Raw genomic sequence first — 20,637 nt, 5'->3', positions numbered from 1 at the left:
CTTTGCACATTATCTCATTGTGTAAATTGGTAATAGAATTCTAACAAAAAATGTTAATTATAACAAAATAATATTTTAAAATGATTAACTATTGAGTTTTAAAGTTGAAGGGGATAAAATGCAAATGAATCATAATTTAATTGTTGAGTTTTAAAATTTAAAGAGATAAAATAAATATATATTTTAAAGGAATTTGCCGTAATATATCGAACATATATATATATATATATATATTTCAAACAAATATAATGCATAAATGGGTTCTTATCATATTTAATTATTTTTATTTTATTACATCAGTGATAAAATTAAGTGGAACATTATTAAGGGTTGGTTTGGAGTGTCTTAAAAAAGTGCATTTTTTGTTTTTTTACGAAAAGATGTGCAAAAAAGTAGAGAGATGATGTGATGGAAAAAAGATAAAAAGATAAAAAGATGGATTATATAGTCTATGCCAAACAACCCCTAAAACTATTTGTGACTTTGACCAAGACAAATCACCTACGAAAGAACCAAAAAGGAAAAAAGAAAAAAGAAAAAAGAAAAAGAAAAAGAAAAAGTAAAACGGTTCGCAGCAGTTGCTACAGCAACCCCCAAGCGAACTGTGGGCCCCTATAAATACACCACCGTGTCGTCCCAACCCAGACATCTTCTGTATCCCCACGAAAGCTCGAAAGTTGCACATAAATGAAACGATCAATCAAAACAACGATCAAATTCTAAATTCTCAACCCAAAATTCAAAGCTCAAATCATCGAAACGGTATCGAATTGCATGTTTTTGGATGAATTTTCGTGATATTCGTTACCTGTACTTGCCCTAATTTTTTAATATGAATGTGTTTTCAGGGGAGAAGAATGTCGTTTGATTTGATACTGAAGCCGTCGTGTAGCGGCTGTGGATCGTCCAAGGATTTGTATGGAAGCAGTTGTAAGCACTTGACTCTCTGCTTGTCCTGTGGCAAAAACATGGTCCAGAACCATGCTACATGCTTCGAGTGTGGCGCCGCCATCACTCGGTTGATTCGGGTTCGTTTTCTTTCACTTCTCTCTCTCTCTCTCTCTCTCTCTCTCTCTCATTGCGCTTTGTTTGGATGCATACTTGCAGACCTTTTGCATTGGGTGAGAAATGAAATGAAAAGAAAAGAAAAGAGAATTGTGTTCTCATGTTGGGTTTATAAATTTGGAGAGACCTTTGGTTCCAATTTCCTGATAATTCAATTTTCAAGTATTTTATTTTTTGTATTTTTTTGTTTTTTAATATTTTAAATAATTTTTTTAACTTTTAGATACATTTAATATATATAAATATAATTAAAAGTATAATATTTGTGATTTTTTTTAAAAAAATTTATTAAATATTAAAAAAGATCACTTTTTTATAAATCCCTTTTCACTTACTCATAATTCATTTAGTCCACGTTATTTAAAATATTCCCAATATTATTACCATGTGAATGTTCCGTGATGTGAATGTTCGCACTATCAATATAAATATGAATATTCACATTGTTAATATGAATGTTAACATATCAATATGAATCTTCACATTGTCAATATGAACATTCATATTCATATTGCAAAATATGAATGTTCACATCATCAAATTGCTAACCGTTCAAAAAATATTTGTAAGGGTAAAAATATTCATAAAATAGCTTAAATATGAAAATTAAGATTTGGTAGATTAAATGTTCAAATAATAAGATTTATTAGAATATAAGAATATCTTATGGACTAATTGGAATACAAATACTTGAAAAATGATTTTTAAATAAATTTCCCTATTAAAAATATTAAAAAAAAATAAAAATTCAGTATATTTTCGTATACTTGTATATTTATTGATTTTTTTAAAAATGTTTTTATGGTACAGGTGGGTTAAGAGGCATCTAAAAAGTAAAAAAAAATGACTTAAGATATTAAAAAAAATCACTAAAAATAAAAAAAGAAATATGAAAAATAAAAATCTCAATTTTCAAAAATTGAATTCAGAAATTAGAACCAAGCAAGGTGATTTTGGGCAAATGCTTAAAACAGCCCTGTAGCATTGAAAAAAATGTATAAAAAGTGTTCGAATTGTGTGGAAATGGTTTTGGAATATGTGAAAAAGTATATTGAAATTATAAATGTTTTGGCATTCAGCACTGAGTGTCATTAGTAAGACCCTTTCTTTTATATGTTTAGTGAGAAATAAATTGATTGGTTGCATATTTGTCATAATACTAAGATGTTCCCATTAAAATGCAAAAGAAGAAAAAAATGTCACCCATATTAGATATTCTATGCTTCTTATGGTAGTGAGAAAACACAATCATTTCTTTTATCTTCTTACATAGAAGAGAGACCACAATGATTGATTTTCTTTTCTCACTCCATGATGATTCAAGCAGAGTGTTACAGTTTGAAATTGGAATTACACGTGTTGCTATAGTTTCATTGAATTGTATTTTAATTCTAAATTTAGGGAATGATGGTTATGTGATTGTTTGAAAACTTCTTCAAGTTAGTCTTGTGGGGTCACCTATAGACTGGATTAAAATAACTTGGTATTATGTATGGGTATAGCGCGGTGTTGAATACTCATAGGTGAGTGGAGCTACCGAAAGAGAAAGGGCTACCATTGAGGGTGGGCCTCTATAGATGTTGGGTTTGGAAGTGTGGTGGTATGTTACCAGTCCTAAGTGTCTCACATCGATTAAGCTCATTCTTAGGCATGCGAAGATAAGCTTTTGTGCACCCTCTCCTTGCAGAGAAATTATTCATTGCCCCAGGGGTAAATCTAGGTGGTGCCCCAACCTAGGTATTATTGGTTAAAACAGTGCATCCCACTACTTGTTTGTCTCCTTTGGAGAGACAATTGGACACTGGTCCAAACATGAATGGTGTGGAGGAGCAAATCTAGGTGGTGCCCCAACCTAAGTATTATTGGTTAAAACAGTGCATCCCACTACTTGTTTGTCTCCTTTGGAGAGACAATTGGACACTTGTCCAAACATGAATGGTGTGGACCAAAGGCCCTGGGGCAATGTATAATTTATGAAGGAGATGGTTTTCAAGAATGAGTGCCTAAGTTTGAAGAAGAAAACTGGGAAAAATAAAATAAAATGAATTTTGGGGTGGCATGTTTTGTTTGGGTGCATATGTTATGTGTGCTGCTACCTGGCCCATTTTTATATATCAATTTACCCACAATAGGCATTATTTTTGGTATTATACAATCCTGTAGGAGAATACCATGTTGAGTCCTCCCTAGCCCTTTGTATGGATTAAAAACCTCATGTTTCTCATTACTCTTCTTCTCTGACGGTTGTTCCAGATATGGGAATCTGGAATGGGGGCTAGGAGCTGATATACTCATCTTCGTTTGGATTTTCTTGAGTAAATTTTGTTGAGTATGCAATTTCTTCAGTGTCGCTTTCTGAATCGGTTCTGTAATGGACAACCATTCCTTCGGGACCTATGAATGCCTGTGGATCTATGCTCTCTTTATCCTTTGAAACGACGTTGGCCATCATGTGCACGTTTGTGTTCCTTTGATTTAATTGCTCATTGCTTGTGTGGTTATTGAAATTGGCTAGTTGAGTATTGTCCTTGCAAAATGTGTAAGTAACAACCATTTCAGTCTCAGAATTGTCACATTCATTTGAAATAAGCCAGTTGGAGTAGGGGCCTGAATTGATTGGAGGTTTTTTGCTTCTGAACTCAAATACCAAAATGAGAAATCTAAACTTCAATATGTTGGTTTTTCAATATTATACATAGCGAGAAAATCCATAATGCAACTGCATCCTACAAGAGTTTAAAAAAAATTAAAGAAGAATTATGCCAAGTTCTTGTATGAAATTGTGTCATTTGTTTTTCGATTGATGAGGTGTTCTATTTCTTACTGTGTAGCCTAATGTATATTTTCAACTTTCTCAATTTTCGTATTCACAAGCATGTTGTTCACTGTTACAAAATGTTGGGTGCCAGAAATTCTAAGTTCTTAGTCAAATCCTGAGACACTGAAGTGCAATGTACATTCTGTTTCTGCCTAATTCAGGAATATAATGTTCGGACATCTTCTAGCAGCGACAAGAACTTCTTCATTGGTAGGTTTATGACAGGTTTACCAAATTTTTCAAGGAAGCAGAATGCTGATAATAAATGGTCTCTCCAGAAGGAAGGATTACAAGGTCGCCAACTAACTGATGCTTTGCGGGTAGTGACTTATAACTTTTTTTTTAAAAAAAAATTGTTTTTTTTTTTTTTTGTTAAAAAAATTTCTTTGTAATTTAAAGATAAGGAGAATTTGACCCTTTTTTACTTCTATTTTTTTTTATCTCTAGTATAAATGTACTTATTGTTTACAGATAATACCGCGGTTACTTTTGAGACTAGATGATGCTGCAGTTTTTATTAATTCATTGTGGATTTCTCATTTATTTATCAAAATCATTACCTTCTTTCTTTCTGTTGATGTGTTTCACCTTTTTTAAATTGATAAGTAGTCTATGTTATGGAATACAACATGTAAAAATTTATGTATTATTGATTGATTGATTGATATATATTGTTAATTTTCTGTCTATTACAAATGGTTCCTTATATAGATGTAGGTGTAGTGGATGGTGTGTAGTGGATGGTGATAGTGGTGTAGTGGGTTAGGTTTAGTGGAGTAGGTGAGGTGGTAGTGGTGTAGTGGGTTAGGTTTAGTGGTGTAGGTGAGGTGGTAGTGGTGGTAGGTGATGGTAAATTCTAACAGCCCCCCGCAAACTCAAGGAGGATAGAAACTAACCAACTTGAGTTTGAAGAGAGGAACAAAACAAGAAAATACATAAAAATAAAAGAGGATAAGAGACACTGTATGGTCGTGTCAGACCATTGGTGAAGACACTGGATGGTGGTGTCATAACGTTGTAGAGGACACTGTATGGGGGTGTCATAACCATGTAGAGGACACTGTATGGTGGTGTCATAACGGTGTAGAGGACACTGGATGGCGGTGTCAGACCGATGTAGAAGACAGTTTATGGGGTCATGTCGGACCGTTGTAGCAGACAATGTTGTGACAGTTGTGGTGACAGTTTACGGAGTCTTGCTGGACCCTTGTAGAAACTAACCGGAATCAATGTCGGGACAGTTTACAGAGTCTTGTCGGACCCTTGTAGAAACTAACCGGAATCTATGTCGGGACAGTTTACAGAGTCTTGTCGGACCCATAAAGGAGCTAACCGGTATCAAATGTCGGGACAGTTTATAGAGTCTTGTCGGACCCTTGGAAAAGTGGCATCCTCAAAAGGTGTGCCCAATTTTGTCAAAAGGCGTGCCATCAAAAGGCGTGCCCAATTCATCAAAAGGTGTGCCGGACATGATGGCGAGGCACGTGGGCACCTTGGCTTGCGTGCCCGTTTGTCGGCTGGTGATAAGAGGCGCGCGATGCGCGTAGCTGCCTCGGCTATAAGACAGAGGCTGAGGCTGAGGCAGAGAAAAGCTGCGAAAAACCTCTGAAAAAACAAAAACTCTTCTTCGTTTTGCTGAGAGAGATAGTCCGTAACACTCTGTTGTCTGAGAGAGATTTCTGAGAGAGATACTCTGTAATACTCTGTGGCCCAGAAAATGGCTTCATCTTCCCGGAGTCTGCTCACTCTCTTTCCCGACCTCAATGAGTCAACAAGAGAGACAACTGGTGCGGTGGCACTGGAACCTCAACCAAGCGCCACGGAGTTTACTCCGTTGAACTTTCCGATGCGGTCTGTGGAGCAAAGAATGGCAGTGCAGTCGGATGTGGAGGCCAATCAGTATACTTTGAAGTCATGTGTGGAAACCATGACGGCGGTCACAAACTTGTCGAACCGGCTGCAGAGTAGGACAAATGAGGTGCAGCATTTAAACGCCCAACTGGCTCTGCTCCAACGCATGTATAAGGATGCGCGAGCAGAGATAAGTGTGCTTAAGACAGAAAACAAGGAGCTGAAGCGGAAGGCCACCGTGATGTTCCGATTTGGAGGTCCACCATATGCTGTAGTGGAGGAGCAGGGTGGAGTGATCGTGCCCAGGGGAGTGGGAAACACGGAGGCAACACCGGCAAGGGCTGCCCAGGACGGAGGCAAGAAGAAAAGACCGGCGGCAGAGTAGAGAAAAAAAAATGCCACTGGTTTGGTTTGTTGTTGTGGTTTTTTTTTTTTGTTTTTTTTTTTTTTGTTTGTTTTTTTTTTTTTTTGTGTAAAATTGTGATCGGGGTGATCCCTGAGATGAATAAAAGATGGGTTGTTGTGCAAATTTGAAATGGTGGTGTTGTGTTTTTTTTTTTTTTTTTTTTTTTTTTTTTTTGTGGGAAGAATAATAAGAATAATAAAAAAAAATAATAAGAAAAAGGTATTAATGGGAAAGCATGCGCTGGTGGGTGGAATAAAAAAAATGGGTGGAATAAGGAATCATAAAGTGCATGTGGGGCGGTGGGTTGGAAAGTAAAAAAAAGGGAGAGAGAAAGTGGGGGACAAAAGTGGATGTAAATAGGAAAAAGAAAAAGAAAGGAAAAAAAAGAGGGTTTAAAGTTTGGGTCCACAAATATAAATAAATTTGGTGGAAGCTGCTGCTTAATGTGGCCAGGGTTAATGATCCACCAGTTAGAAATTCACAGGAAACTTTCATGATGGAAATGCGTGCAGCTAGAATGGTTCAGGCAGCTGACTCATTACTTAAGTTGGTGTCGGAGTTGAAACAGACAGCAATCGTTTCTGGTTTTGCATCCCTCAACGACCATGTAGACCAAAGAATAGATGAATTTAACCAACAGGCGGAGAAAACAGATCACATGTTGGCTAGAATTGGAGAGGAGGCAGCTGCTAGCCTGAAGGAGCTTGAGTCGCATTACTATTCCTCTGCACAGAGGAGAAGCCAACTCACACAGCTATGAAGAAGGGCAGTGTATTTCTTGCTTCACTTATTCTCGAAGTCAATTTCTATTGTGGAAGGATTCAAAGTTTCTAATCACCGTTCTTCATCAAGCAACAAGAATCCTGTGTTTCTTTTTGTGCTGCTGTGTCTCTCTTTCTGCGTAGAGAGAGAGATGCATGCCGAGAGGAAGAAGAGGTGCCGAGAGGGACTTTGAAGGAAGGACGAGGTAGATCCCGTGCTTGTGATCGACGGGGAAGGGTTTGGATCGGACGGCGGAGGCGAAGATATTCAGTCCCTTCGGATGGAAGCTGAGTCGGCTGGGGAAGAAGCTGCATCTGCTTTGGAGCAGCTCCACGAGGCTTCGGTGGTGTTCATCGCCATGAGAGAGAGAAGAGACCCTCCTCCCGCAAAGTAATGGTGTGTGTTGGTAGCGGCGGCACGGTGCTTCTACGGAGGAGGAGCACGACTTGCTGACTGAGGAGCTAGATGAGGTTGATGATTAAACTGATGAGGGTGTTTTATGGTGGCAGATGTGGGGCTTCTGCGGCTGCTGAGTGAAGGTAGGTGTAGAGGTCCGGCGGGCGGCCAAGGCGAGACTGCCGCCCGCCGGTGAAGCAGAATGACTAGGTTGTTAACCTTGCTCTGATACCATGTAAAAATTTATGTATTATTGATTGATTGATTGATATATATTGTTAATTTTCTGTCTATTACAAATGGTTCCTTATATAGATGTAGGTGTAGTGGATGGTGTGTAGTGGATGGTGATAGTGGTGTAGTGGGTTAGGTTTAGTGGAGTAGGTGAGGTGGTAGTGGTGTAGTGGGTTAGGTTTAGTGGTGTAGGTGAGGTGGTAGTGGTGGTAGGTGATGGTAAATTCTAACACAACACATATTTCCATGTTTCACATTTGAATCCATTTACCTGGCAACCTCTCTGTTGCCCCGTCAACTGTGACTATGCATCCATCATTGAGGTGGTTTTCTAATGAACTATGACATGTTTTAATGTTTTTCCTTATCATCGAGGAGTTAAAGTTCTTGAATGTTGTTTGAGTTTATGGTGGGCCTCTTGTTCATCTTCTTTTGACACATCCACAAAATGTTTCATGGTGATTGTGTTTGGCATGAGAATAAGATTTTCGATCATATTTACCAATGAAAATTTATTCTGTTTTTAATATATATACATAACTTTTCCATCAATAATTTAAAACTCCATCTAGATAAAATAAAGATGCAAACTGTACTGTGTGCATATTTTTATTATCAGCGTGCATTCTTGTAGGAGGACTATAAATATTGGTCATCTTTTATTCAGTCAAAATCTTGCGAGTTATAGTAAATTAAATGCATTTTTATTCCATGGCTCCATCATGAGCAGCGATTTTGACCTTCACCATTAAAGACTAAAATCCTGTTTATTACTATTGTTATTCAGCTTCGTTTGGTCAGAGTCCTTTATTTTTTTAAGTATTAAGCATTACAAGCAATGACTTTTGGCTTCACCAAGTGAAACAAATCACTTTGGATGGTATTAATCTTATGCAGTTGACCTGAATAGTAGTTGTCCTCTTTTTTTCTTTTTAAAGCACGGAATTAACCCAATTGAATCTTGGATGATAAACATCAATTTCTTTAGTTTTCCCAAGCAATAATCTAAACTTGAATTTGTTGTGATTTAGAAGATGAAAGGCTGAATACAAGTGAATAGCATATAGTTTTCCATAGAAAAGTGGTCTCTAGGGTGAACGTGAATCCATTAGATAAACAAGGACTTAAGCTGTTGTTAAAAAATACCTTTTCAATTCTACGTGGGCCTTGATGCCATGAATACCACATCCATATACCTAAATCAATAAGACAAAGGCTTGAACTGTTGATCTTGCTATATTTATTACCTTGTTATATTTCACTGATGACTATTGACCCTCCAAAAGCAGATTTATTACCTTGCCATATTTCAATGTTGACTATTTTATTTGGCATTTGCATGAAATCCATTGTCTGTTTAACAGGTTTTGATTGTTCTGGTCTTTCATTGCTTTATAGTTTGTTTAGATTTGTATACTCTTAGTCATGTTAATTAGCTATTTTGCATTGCTCACTAATTCCCGTCATTGTGTAATTCCATTGCATAGGAAAAATACAAGAATAAGCCTTGGCTACTGGATGATGAAACAGGCCAATCTCAGTACCATGGTCACCTTGAGGGTGCACAATCAGCCACATACTACCTACTAATGCTGCAGGGAAAGGAGTTTGTTGCTATTCCTGCCGGTTCTTGGTATGCATGGCCTGTATGTTTTAGCATTTATATTTGTACCTCATAGACACATCACATTTTACCATATCTTTGATCATCTTTTCTATGGGAGACAATATAAGCAATTTTTGTTACTTAGTCAAATTAATTTAGGTTTGCTTCTCTTTGCAAAAGAAAGAAAGAGAGAAAAAATAGATCATTTTTTTGTTGTCCTAATTGCTATATATGTTAATATCGTGTTGCAATTATGTCTAGTTGTTAAATATGTATCAAGCTCAATGTTATCTTATCCTTGGTTTTGATTTATGTGTGATTCCTTTTATTTTTAGGTACAACTTTAATAAAGTTGCACAGTATAAGCAACTTACCTTGGAGGAAGCTGAAGAAAAAATGAAAAATAGAAGAAAAACTGCAGATGGGTATCAAAGGTGGATGATGAAAGCAGCAAACAATGGTCCCGCGGCATTTGGTGAAGTTGAAAAGTTTGAAGAGAAGGAAGGTGGAACTGGTGGTGGAAGGGGACGTAAAAAAACCAGCGGCGGTGATGATGATGAAGCCAATGTTTCAGATAGGGGAGAGGAAGATGAAGATGAAGAGTCGGCAAGAAAAAATAGACTTGGACTCAACAAAAGAAGCGGTGATGACGACGAAGAAGGTCCAAGAGGAGGTGACCTTGATCTGGATGATGATGATATTGAGAAAGGTGACATTTGCCTTGTTTTTTCCATGTATTGCGTCTTAGGTAGCACAGACATGGGTACTTGACACAACACAGACACGCCAACACTTCAATTTTCAAAAAATGCAAGACATGATTTGCTTGGGACTGTAAAAATTTTACATTTTTACAAATTTGTTATATGTCTATATATGAATAATTTATTCAAAAATAATGAAAAATGTGTAACATAACGCTAATTACAATTATATAAATATTTCTTATAAATGTTTCAAAACTTATTTGGAGTGTGTAAGTTGTGTTTTGAAGAAAGCAGAACATTCACTTTGCTCGCTTGGTTACTCTTTTCCAAAAACACTTTTCAGAAAATTCTACTTTCTTGTTTTCTGTGTTTTTTTGTTTTTACTGAATTTTTTTAATATTTTAAGCAATTTTTTTTACTTTTTAGTCTAAAAAGTAAAATTTTTTTAAAAAAAACCTTTTAAAAATTCACTAAATACCAAATATATATATATATGTATGAGAATTCAGTACATTTTTTGTATTTTTATATATTTATTAATTTTTTAAAATATTTTTTCACAATTTTTTTACTTTTTAGATATATCTAAGTAAGATACATTTAAAAAAGTAAAAAAAAATGTTTAAAATTTAAAAAATATTCACTAAAAACAAAAAAACACAAAAACAAAAAAACTCAGTTTTCGAAAAACTTAATCCAAAAAACTCAAACCAAACACACTGATTGTTATTATGAAGGTGTTCATCGTATAAGACGTGTTCGGATGGTTCAAGAAGTGCCCATGAAGTGTCCATAAAGTGTGATATTATCGGACATGCATTTAGGAGTGTCTTAAAGAGTGTTGGTGCCGCTTCCTCCGTATAAGTGTCCATGTTTCATATTGCATCCAATTGACCGGGTTACACTGTTATTTTTGGTTTGTTATTTCATATAGCGTTTAATGATGTTACATTTGCCCCATACACTTGAAAAAATAAATTTTAAAGGTAGTAAAGGGATTGAGATTGCGTTCTGATTTGTAGCCTTTTATATATGTTCTCTTTTGACATGAATATATATATTGTCATATTCCTTTCATTTGACCATCAAAAAATAAATTTTGATTGTGTGGAATGTAAAAAATGAAAGGGCTTTATAAATGCAAGTAATTGGACTAAACTGTGTTTATTTTGTATATTTTCCTGGCCTCTGAACATTACTAATTATGGGGCTTTGTCGTTCTTGGAATCCTACTAACTATACTCTAATTGCATGTCTGACAATTTTCCATCTTGTTTTTTACGATGTCATGAATTCGTAGCATTTGTCGAAGATTCTCTTTTGCAATGCTTTATTTATGAGGAGGGCCGTTTCATTTTTTATTGAATGGCGTATTTTAGATGGTTTTCTATTGGTTTTTGCTAGGTGATGATTGGGAGCACGAGGAAATCTTCACTGATGATGATGAAGCTGTGGGTAATGATCCAGAGGAACGAGAAGATTTAGCCCCTGAAATTCCTGCCCCTCCAGAAATTAAGCAGGTTTTATAGGCTTTCATTCTTGTTAAATTGCTAATTGATAGTTATAATAGTGCATTACATCACCATCCGCGTTCATTTTTAAGTTTCAATTTCTTTGTTAGGCTTTGAGCTCATGGGTGGTAGATGGTACTAATGTTTGTGAACATGTTTTGATGTACTTGAGGATCCTAAGTCAATTCCATAAACCAGACCAAGCTAAGCTTTAAGTCCTATCAAATAGGGTCGGCTACATGAATCCTTGTTCTCTACTCGACTCTATCAACGGCCATTTAGTTAGTCAAATTAAGGAAATTCATATCTCTATTTACTATACTCACTCATGTCAATCTAGGTCCGTTCTTTCCCCTAACACTTCCGTCACTGTATCACATCTCTTCACTATTGCCTTTGTTGTTCTCTATTATATATGACCAAACTATCTCAATCTATTCTCTCTCAATTTATCTTCTATTAGTACTACTCCTACCCATTCACGAATATACTCATTCCTAATTCTGTCTTTTTTAGTTTTGCCACGCATCCACCTTAACATTCTCATCTCAGCAATGCTCATCTTATCTACATGTTGTTTCTTAGTTCCCTAACATTCCGTCTCATACAGCATCATTGGTCTAATAGCCATTCTATAGAACTTTTTTTTTAGTCTAGTGGGTACTCGTTTATGACATAGTATCCTAGACGCATTCCTCCACTTAAGCCACCTTGCTTTAATTCTATGGACCACATCTACTCTAATCTCCCCAACCGTTGTGATAATGGGTCCTAAATAACGAAAATGTTCACTCTTAGGTAGTTCTTGATTCTCAGTCTTCACTTTCTCCTCTACTTCCATTGTTACTGTTACTAAAATTACACTCCATGTACTCTGTCTTAGTTCTGCTTATCCTAAACCCTTTAGATTTAAGTGTTTCTTTCCAAGTCTCCAACTTAGTGTTAACTCCTTCTCTAGTCTCATCTACTAACACGATATCATCTGCAAAAAGCATACACCATGGCACGTCATCCTGAATATTTCTTGTCAACTCATCCATAACTAAATTAAAAAGATAAAGACTTAATGTTGATTCTTGGTGTAACTCTATAGTATTTGGAAATTCACTTGTCTCTCCAGCTGGCGATCTAATAGTGGTCACCACACCTTCATACATGTCCCTAATCACATCAATATATCATTTTGTCACCCGTTTCTTCTCTAACACCAACCAAATTATGTCATATGCTTTCTCAACTCTATGCTTGTATAATTTTCTGGAGGTTAGCTATTTGATTTTTGTGCTATAAAATACTACCATTTACATCTCATTGATGCATGAGTGTTACACGCTCTTGGGTGAAACTCAACCCGAAAAGCTAGCTATTAAGGTGAGCGTGCCCTCGCGCTATTATACTTCATATTACTTTAGTACCCAAGCAATGTGGGACTTTGCTTCAAAAAGAGAGCAACATAAAAGATATTAATTGATATTTAGGGATGTTGGAATATTAGTAGTTCTACTGGAACATAAAGTTGGGGTGCTTGGAGAGTTTTAAGAGTTTCCAACTAGGCAGCTCTTGAGCTTTGCAAATGGGTGATGTTACTTGTTTTAGCCGGCCTTCTCTAAGCGTTCCCGGGCTTGTTGAGCATATATGGTTTATAGTTGTTTCTACATTTTCTAAGTATAAATTATGCAAGATGGTTGATGGTACTCTTACAGTACTCATATAGCTATGTACATTTGCCTTTTCACAATTCTTGTTTTACTAGTTGTGTCAATCATTCTAAATACATCATTTATGCAATTTTGCCTGGCTAACATCATGTCCCTGGAGCTAGTGGCTCTAAATGTTTTCACTGTATTCTGTCTGCGTGGGATCTACTGTAGTTGTGATTCTTCAACTTTAAAAGTGCTATTTGACATAATGATGATGTCCTACATTTCCCTGTAGGATGAAGACGATGAGGATGAAACTAACGAAGAGGAGGAGGGAGGACTGAGCAAATCTGGAAAAGAGTTGAAGAAGCTGCTAGGGCGTTCTGGTGGTTTGAGTGATTCGGATCCTGAGGATGATGAGGATGATGACGATGTAAGTTCCTGTGGCGTGCTTTTAAATGCTGCGCTAAGAAAGTTAGAACATTATGATCTTTTTCTGAAATGCTTGTTTAGCCCCAGAAGGTAAAAAGTTAAGTAGGATTAAGAGAATGAGAAATGTTCTTTACTTATTTTCCTTGTAATAATTACTGCATGTTGGAAAGATGGAATATGCTATACTTGCAATTGCAAGGATGTGGGGCACTGTTACAATGTCTTAATCGATTTAGGGAGCTCCCCCAGATCTCTTATTTATCCAATTGAATATTGATATACAAACAGAATGATTAAGCTCATGGTGGACCATTCACTTTAAAACTGAACACCCATATGAGTTTTATTTACAAAAATGAATTGCCTTATCATTCTTGTGGTGCTTTTTGTATGAAATTTCTGTATGAATAGAGTTTTCTTATCCAATTATAGGTGCGACTTTTCTATTGCCAACCAACTATAGGTTCTTTGTTTGGTTTGTACAGATGGAGGATGATATTTCACCTGTGCTGGCTCCCAAGCAGAAAGATGCTCCAAAAGAAGAACCTGTCGATAACAGTCCTTTAAAACCAGCTTCTTCGGGATCTGCTCGGGGAACTCCAACTACATCTAAGTCAGCAAAAGGAAAGAGAAAAGTCAGTGGTGATGATGCAAAAGCTAATAATGGTGCACCTCCAAAAAAAGTGAAGACAGAAAATGTACAATGTTGCCTTTGATGAACCTGCTTTATTTCATATCAAGTGCCAGTTTTATATTAGAGAATGAGCTTCTGTGATATCCAAGAGCTCTCTCTATCTCTCTCTCTCTCTCTCTCTATATATAGTTTGCGCTGACTTTGAATTCTTTTGGAGCAGGAGGTGAAACCTTCAAAAGAAGAAACTGTGCCTACCTCAAAAAGTAGTGTACCTGCAAAAGGTGCACCTTCATCAACTTCAAAAACTGCATCAACACCATCTACTGGACCCGTCACAGAAGATGAAATTCGTGCTGTTTTAATGCAAAAGACTCCTGTCACAACGCAGGATCTTGTTGCTAAATTCAAATCAAGATTAAAAGGCAAAGAGGTATGCCATTTCTTGTTCTGTCACAGTCTTCATCCATGCTTACTTTCTTCATAAAATTGTGTCTTTTACCCTTCAAGCCCTATGTTTTAAGAGAACAATAATCAGCCTGGAGAATTATGTTTTCCATTAGTTGAAGATTATAGTTGAATGCCTTGGTGCAGTTTGGCAATGTTTACAAGTTACTGTTTATTTTGTAAAACTTACTAGTGTTTGAAAATTAAAATAGATACCAAACGAGTTTTTCTGTTCTTTAAATTTTTTTTTTTTTGTAAATATGAACAAAAAATAATAAACATAGGTTATCAAACAGGACCCTAGTATCTGCCTTATGGCTTGTTGATTTTTATCAAGTTCTTCTTGGAATTTAATGTCTTCCTTCTCGAGTCCCATGTTTGACTCTGTTAACTTAGGCCTCGTTTGGGAACAGGCTAATTTAGTAACTTTTTGGCTATTTGGCTAAAAAGGTAGGTAAAAAAAACTTGTATGTTTGGGATGACTTTTTGGCTAATTACGAAAAGATGTGCAAAAAGTAGAGAGAAAAGAGAATCTTTGACTTTTTTGTATGGGTTGTTGGCTTTTTGACTAATTTAGTAACTTTTTGGCTAATTGGCTAAAATAGCCTCTTGCCAAACGAGGCCTTAGTTGGAATTTTGGGTGTTACCAGTGAAGAGGACTGAAATAGATAGTTAAGTGTAAGAATGATTGCTTTATAATCAACGTGGTTATTTGGCGGTTGGGGTGGAAGTAGGTAGATGTGAGATGAGAGCATTCTTTAAATTGTTGACAGGTTGTTTTCTTTAACTTACTGTGTAGTGATTTTCCTTTGCATGTCTGCATGAGGGAGGTGTAAGGTCTATGTTGCTTGCAGGCCAAAGAACGATTTGCCATGTGGATTATTTCCTAGACAATTTTGGGGGGAAGGGTTTTCTCTTGTTTCATCAAATGAAGTTCTTTGTGCAGCAGGATAAGGATGCTTTTGCGGCTATACTGAGGAGAATTTCCAAGATACAGAAAACCAACGGGCCAAACTACGTAGTTTTGAGAGAGAGATGACTTTGGGCTGCCGGCACGCAAGGTATGCTGTAGTTCCGACTCTTCTGTATCTGCTGTACATTGAGGAAACTGATTCACCTAAGGATGGTTTAGGTTTTTTTAAAAACAGAAATAAAAACAAAAAGACAAACCAAGAAAACATTGTAGTAAGATGCTTTGTGTTCCTGTTCTCTCTCCCTCCAAGGGAAACATAGGAAGAAATAGAGAGACAATAAGAACAACTCTGTTTTAAGCCCTGTAGTTTTAACTGATTGAGCTCTGGTAATCTGCTGACAATGAATTAAATACTGTTGTATTTGTGTTTCACTGATTGAGCTCTGTTAATCTGTTTGTGTGAGTGTGTGTGGTTTCCTTGCTAGAGGTGTGCGCGCACGCTACGTATGTGTGTGTGTGTGAATCAATTAAGATTAATCATAGCAGTTATTAGTTTGAAGCAGTTGGATCCAAAGGGGTATTCTAGAATTACATGTATCAATTAAACACCAAATGCAACATGAGGAGTCAAAACTAGGACGTCCAAGATCATGATTCATCTCTAAACAAGCTCCTTAAACATTGGACATTCCACGTGGGTTGAAATGTGAATTTTGCTTATTAGGTGCGGAACACGTGTTGTACATGCCCGTCATAAAAAATGGCAAAGTTTTTTTAATGAAATTTTCGCAGGAATTTAGAAGTACAATTCTTTAAATACAATTAGTTTAGGTGGCCAAATTAAATATTCGTCGGGCTTAGTATTATAATTCAACGCATCGAGTGAAGAGAATGATCAACTGGACTTGATCTAGTAAACCATGTGCATAGAAGAATTGTACCTAAATAGTACCTTTGTTTATTGGGGTTATGAGGCAGAAATTAGCATGGTTTAAGTAGTTGTACCTTTAAGTTTCTAGAAGATTTGTGTTTGATTGAGAGATTTGGAAAGAAATTTGATAAGAGAAAGAGAAATGGTGTTTGAAATTAGGTGAAATATAAGTATATTTTATTCACATTTCATTCATCTTTTCAATCTCTTCTTAAATTTCTCAATCAAACACAACGTTAGAGTTTGAGTTTATGAAAAAGCGTTGAACATACTAACCTAACTTGTTAATTTGCTCCAGTTCAAAAAAAAAACTTGGTAATTTGCTATTATCTTACAGGTTGTAAAAATTAAAATGAAATTAAAATATGGGGCTGGCTAGATATTACAATCAAACAAATCAAGATGGGTAATATTATAGAATTATATATTCACAAAGAAATTAAAATAAAAAAAAAATTAAAAAACCGTCACTTTACTTCATAATTGTAAAATTCACTGCTACTTCTTGTGAGGATTTTGTTATAAAAAGTTGCATTAAACAAAATCTTTGAAGGTTGTATTTTTGAAATAGGTAAAAAAAATAAAATCAAGTGATAAAAATATTTGAAAATTAGTAAAAATTATGCTTTTTACATTTTCTTGTGCCCTCTCAAAGATGGATTGATGACCATTCAAAAAAGTAAACAAAATCCACAAGTGGACTGGAAAAAAGTGTGCTCTAAAATAGGGAAAAAAAATTCAAAATTAATAAAAAAAAATATCTTGTGCTTATTTTATGTTTAGCAAGATACAAACCACCATTCAAGGTTCCTCTACTTGTTAGGCACCAAAAATAAAAACCTACTTAGCCATGATGCAATACAAGCATACACATCACCTAACAAAAACAAGCAACTAACATTCCAATCCTACTCACCAAATCATGGGTTCGAGTCATGATATATAAAAATGTTTTCATACTTAAAATATATATATATATATATATATATAATTAAACTAGTACCACTTGCCAATACTAGAGACCTACATAGCAAAACAAAGCAAAGCACCAACTGCTAGTAGACGGGAGACTGAGAGTCCATTGGCACTGATATGGGTTGATCCAGAAGGGGTTGTGGGCCCATCTGCGGTGGCTACAGCAGAGCCCTCTGATGTAATTACAATTTGATGATCTTGTTTTGGCTGATGTGGTTGTACATCCACGTGCAACTTCAAGCCGCTCTTGCAACTCTCTGGCTTTCCACTCGCGAAGTACCGAATCCCTTCCTTCTCGAGTGAGACGCTATCTAAACCGTCCGTGTACATCTTGATGGGGTTGCTGACATCGCACGCCTCGTACTCCTCCTTGCTTTTGAGCTCCACGATGTTCTCCTGTGCTGCTGAGTAGGCGAACCCTGCCCATTCACACACACAACCCAATATTGTTGACTTTTTGTAGTTGTTGCGAAGTGCAAAGATACCCGGCCGTTAATCTTTGGCCGAAAAAGTAAGCCCAATTTGTTTGGTGGCTAAGAAAATGTACAGAAAAATTAAAAATATTATTTATAATAATTTCTTTTGAGATTAAAAAGTTAGTTTATTGGCAAAAATAATGCTAAAATTAGCCTTTGAGAGTAGGTTTTTTTTTTTTTTGTTGTGAAAATTGAATTTGTTAAATGTGCAAAGACTTATGTTATTTTATTTTTTAACAAAAGTGACTTTTAATTGTTGGCTTTTAAACCACACCCAAAAAGGAAACCTAACTAAGGTTGGGCAATATGGGAAATAAGCAACTTATTGATGCATATTTTTCTTTTTTCTTTTTTTTTTTTAAAAAAAATTTAAAAAATTACTAAATAATCTTATCCCAAATCACTCCTAAGCGTTTTTTGATGGTTAGTTGCCCTATTCAAATGGTTGTTAACTTCTTAATAATAATAATAATAATAATAATAAAATAGAAGAATATATATATGTATACTACTTTTTACAAGTTGCTTTAGCTTATTTATCAAATAAAAAAACAAGTTGCTTTAGCTTGGTTTTCCCAGCAACCAAACATGTGATGAGATTTGAGACTTTTGACTACTTATTTATGGACTGAGCGAGAACTGTAGGAATTATGGAATTGATCTACAAATTGTGAGTAGTCCAAAATAAAAGGAGAAATAACAAATTAGGTTTGGAAAAGTAATTTTAGATTAATAGGAAAATTAAAAACTTCAATAATTAAAATTATAATTTTTTTTCATAAACATATATTATTATAGAAAGATTTCACGTGTAATTTCCCCAAAGCAAAACAAAGAGTTAAGTAATAGGGGAAATTATGAGTCACTTGGAAGACAAACTAATTCCAAAATAATGAAAAAGTTTATAACAAAAATGTTTAAGACTCTTTTTTTTTTGGAGATCCCCACAACTCTTTTTACATCTCAATCATTGATGTATATGTAAGACTCGCTCATGTATGTGTGAAGTTCATACCATCAATGGTTGAGATCTAAAAAGAGTTGTGATATCTCCGAACAAGAAGGTCTCTATCATTGTTTGTTATGGAGACATGACTCATAAGCTCACGGGTCCAATCAGCACGATCAAGCTGAATCCGTTTTAATTACTATATAAATATATCCCTGTTTATTTATGTTCTAAAAGTTAGAGTTTTATGACTTTTGTACGAGAAGTTGTTTAGAATACCAAAGACGGGACCAATGTTAATAAAACCAAAAAATATTAATACCAATGTTAATAATTACTGATATATGTGAAAGGAAAGCACTACTACAGAAAAATAAACATAAAAACAAAAATGTTCAAAGAATCCCATGAATGAATCTAAATCACTACCCATGATATATACTATTGATCTACACTAACATATAACATGAAAATAAATATAAATGTCACAGTTTTTACATTTCAAAAACATTCTTCTTTAGCCGTCATTGTAATTGCTAAATTCAACTATTAATTTCAAGTACACTTATATGAATGCGGACACTTTGTAATTGTATATAGGGAGAGAGAGGGAAGGGGGGCATACAGATTTTGTCGCCGACGCTGAAGATGCGGCCGGAGGACCAAGAAAGGACGTCGGAAGAAGGATCCCAGCCACGATCACCGCCGACGACATGGTGGAGTTGGGCACCAACCCATTGGCCTCCTCCAATGGCAACTAACAATACAACCACCAGAACCATGAACAGCTTCCCTCTTCCTTTCATGTTTCCACACTAATCTCCTCCTCCTAACGCAAAATGCTCTATCTCTTTTTGTGTCTTCTCTCCCAAGAAAAGTAGTTATAAAGGGTGAAATAGTAGGTAGAAGGATTGGCTAAGCAAAGGGAGAGGGAGAGCCTCTTGTTTTTTTTCCCCTCTCTCTCTCTCTCTCTCCCTCCCAATTATCCCGCCAAAAAGATAAAAGAATCCACACTTGGACTCACTTTCCACGTAGTTTCCTTGAAAACGACAAACCATTGAAACCAACCCTATACTTGGGGTGTTTCTTTCGATTTTTTAGAGTTAACTTATGAATTTTAGTTTTAAAAAAGTTATTTTGAATTGTTTGATTAAATTTATTTCAAATAGTTTATAATTCTAACAGTTTATTTTAATTTAAAAAAATTGATTTTGAGAAGCTGCTATCCCTTACTTTTGATTATCAGCTTCTGCTGTGGACATGTTAATTTATGATTATACTCTTAAATTTTTTTATTTTTTATTTTTTTAAAAATAGAAAAAGACTCAAATGGACTATACATTATTATTATTATTTTTTATGAGAAATGTAGACAAACAAAAAATAAAAATTAATTGAAAAAGCAATTTCACAGTTTATTTAACAAACACTACTCAGCAACTTCAATCTATAATCCAACAGTTACACCAAATAAATTAATAACTTCTGATTAAAGTCATAATTTATAATATGTTAAGCTATAATTTATAAGCTGTTTTAACAACTACACCAAATGGGGCCACTGATGGACAAAAGTAAAGTAGTGTGGTAAATTTTAGAGAATTAGATGTACATGAGAGAAAGGAAAAAAAATTTAAATACCGCGGTATTTGAGAACTTGATTTTTGGGTTTTTTTTTTTTCTTTTACTGTAAGATAAATATTTTATAAAATTAAAAAAAAATAAATTTAAACAAAATATCACATCAAACTTCATAATTATTTCATTTTTTTTTTTACAAATATTACATTCAACCACAAAAAAACCCAACAAACTTTTCAAATCCAAAAAAATCTTTCTCCAATAATATCCTATAACTAAAAAAAACTTACCAAAAAATTCATTTCC

General features: G+C 35.2%; 2 protein-coding genes across 5 annotated transcripts; one reads left to right on the top strand and one right to left on the bottom strand.

Annotated features, from left to right (window-relative positions):
- The first annotated feature begins 578 nt into the window (after positions 1–578).
- Positions 579–19,968, top strand: LOC114306070 (transcription initiation factor IIF subunit alpha). Of its 4 annotated transcripts, none has more exons than XM_082888346.1 (11): positions 585–762; positions 849–1,028; positions 4,045–4,203; positions 9,020–9,165; positions 9,474–9,847; positions 11,250–11,365; positions 13,292–13,429; positions 13,914–14,126; positions 14,283–14,492; positions 15,456–15,567; positions 19,351–19,968. In XM_082888346.1, exons 2-10 carry the CDS (start codon positions 858–860, stop codon positions 15,543–15,545), a joined length of 1,617 nt encoding a protein of 538 aa, XP_082744472.1. In that variant the 5' UTR covers positions 585–762; positions 849–857; the 3' UTR covers positions 15,546–15,567; positions 19,351–19,968. The 4 variants fall into 4 exon arrangements, with proteins under 4 accessions (XP_082744468.1, XP_082744472.1, XP_082744470.1 ...); XM_082888344.1 differs by having other exon boundaries at positions 15,453–15,567; XM_082888342.1 differs by lacking the exon at positions 19,351–19,968 and having other exon boundaries at positions 579–762; positions 15,453–15,851.
- On the bottom strand, positions 17,095–19,556 carry LOC114306069 (uclacyanin 1). The gene is made up of 2 exons (XM_028251229.2): positions 19,376–19,556; positions 17,095–17,744 (listed from the first exon to the last, which is right to left on the bottom strand). Exons 1-2 carry the CDS (start codon positions 19,554–19,556, stop codon positions 17,374–17,376), a joined length of 552 nt encoding a protein of 183 aa, XP_028107030.1. The 3' UTR covers positions 17,095–17,373.
- Positions 19,969–20,637: the final 669 nt, after the last annotated feature.

This window comes from Camellia sinensis, chromosome 9 (assembly GCF_055761805.1).
Source record: "Camellia sinensis isolate YWXY chromosome 9, ASM5576180v1, whole genome shotgun sequence".
NCBI classification, from domain to species: Eukaryota; Viridiplantae; Streptophyta; class Magnoliopsida; order Ericales; family Theaceae; genus Camellia; species Camellia sinensis.
Note: the sequence above shows the minus strand (reverse complement) of the source record. Positions and strands in the feature narration are given on the sequence as shown.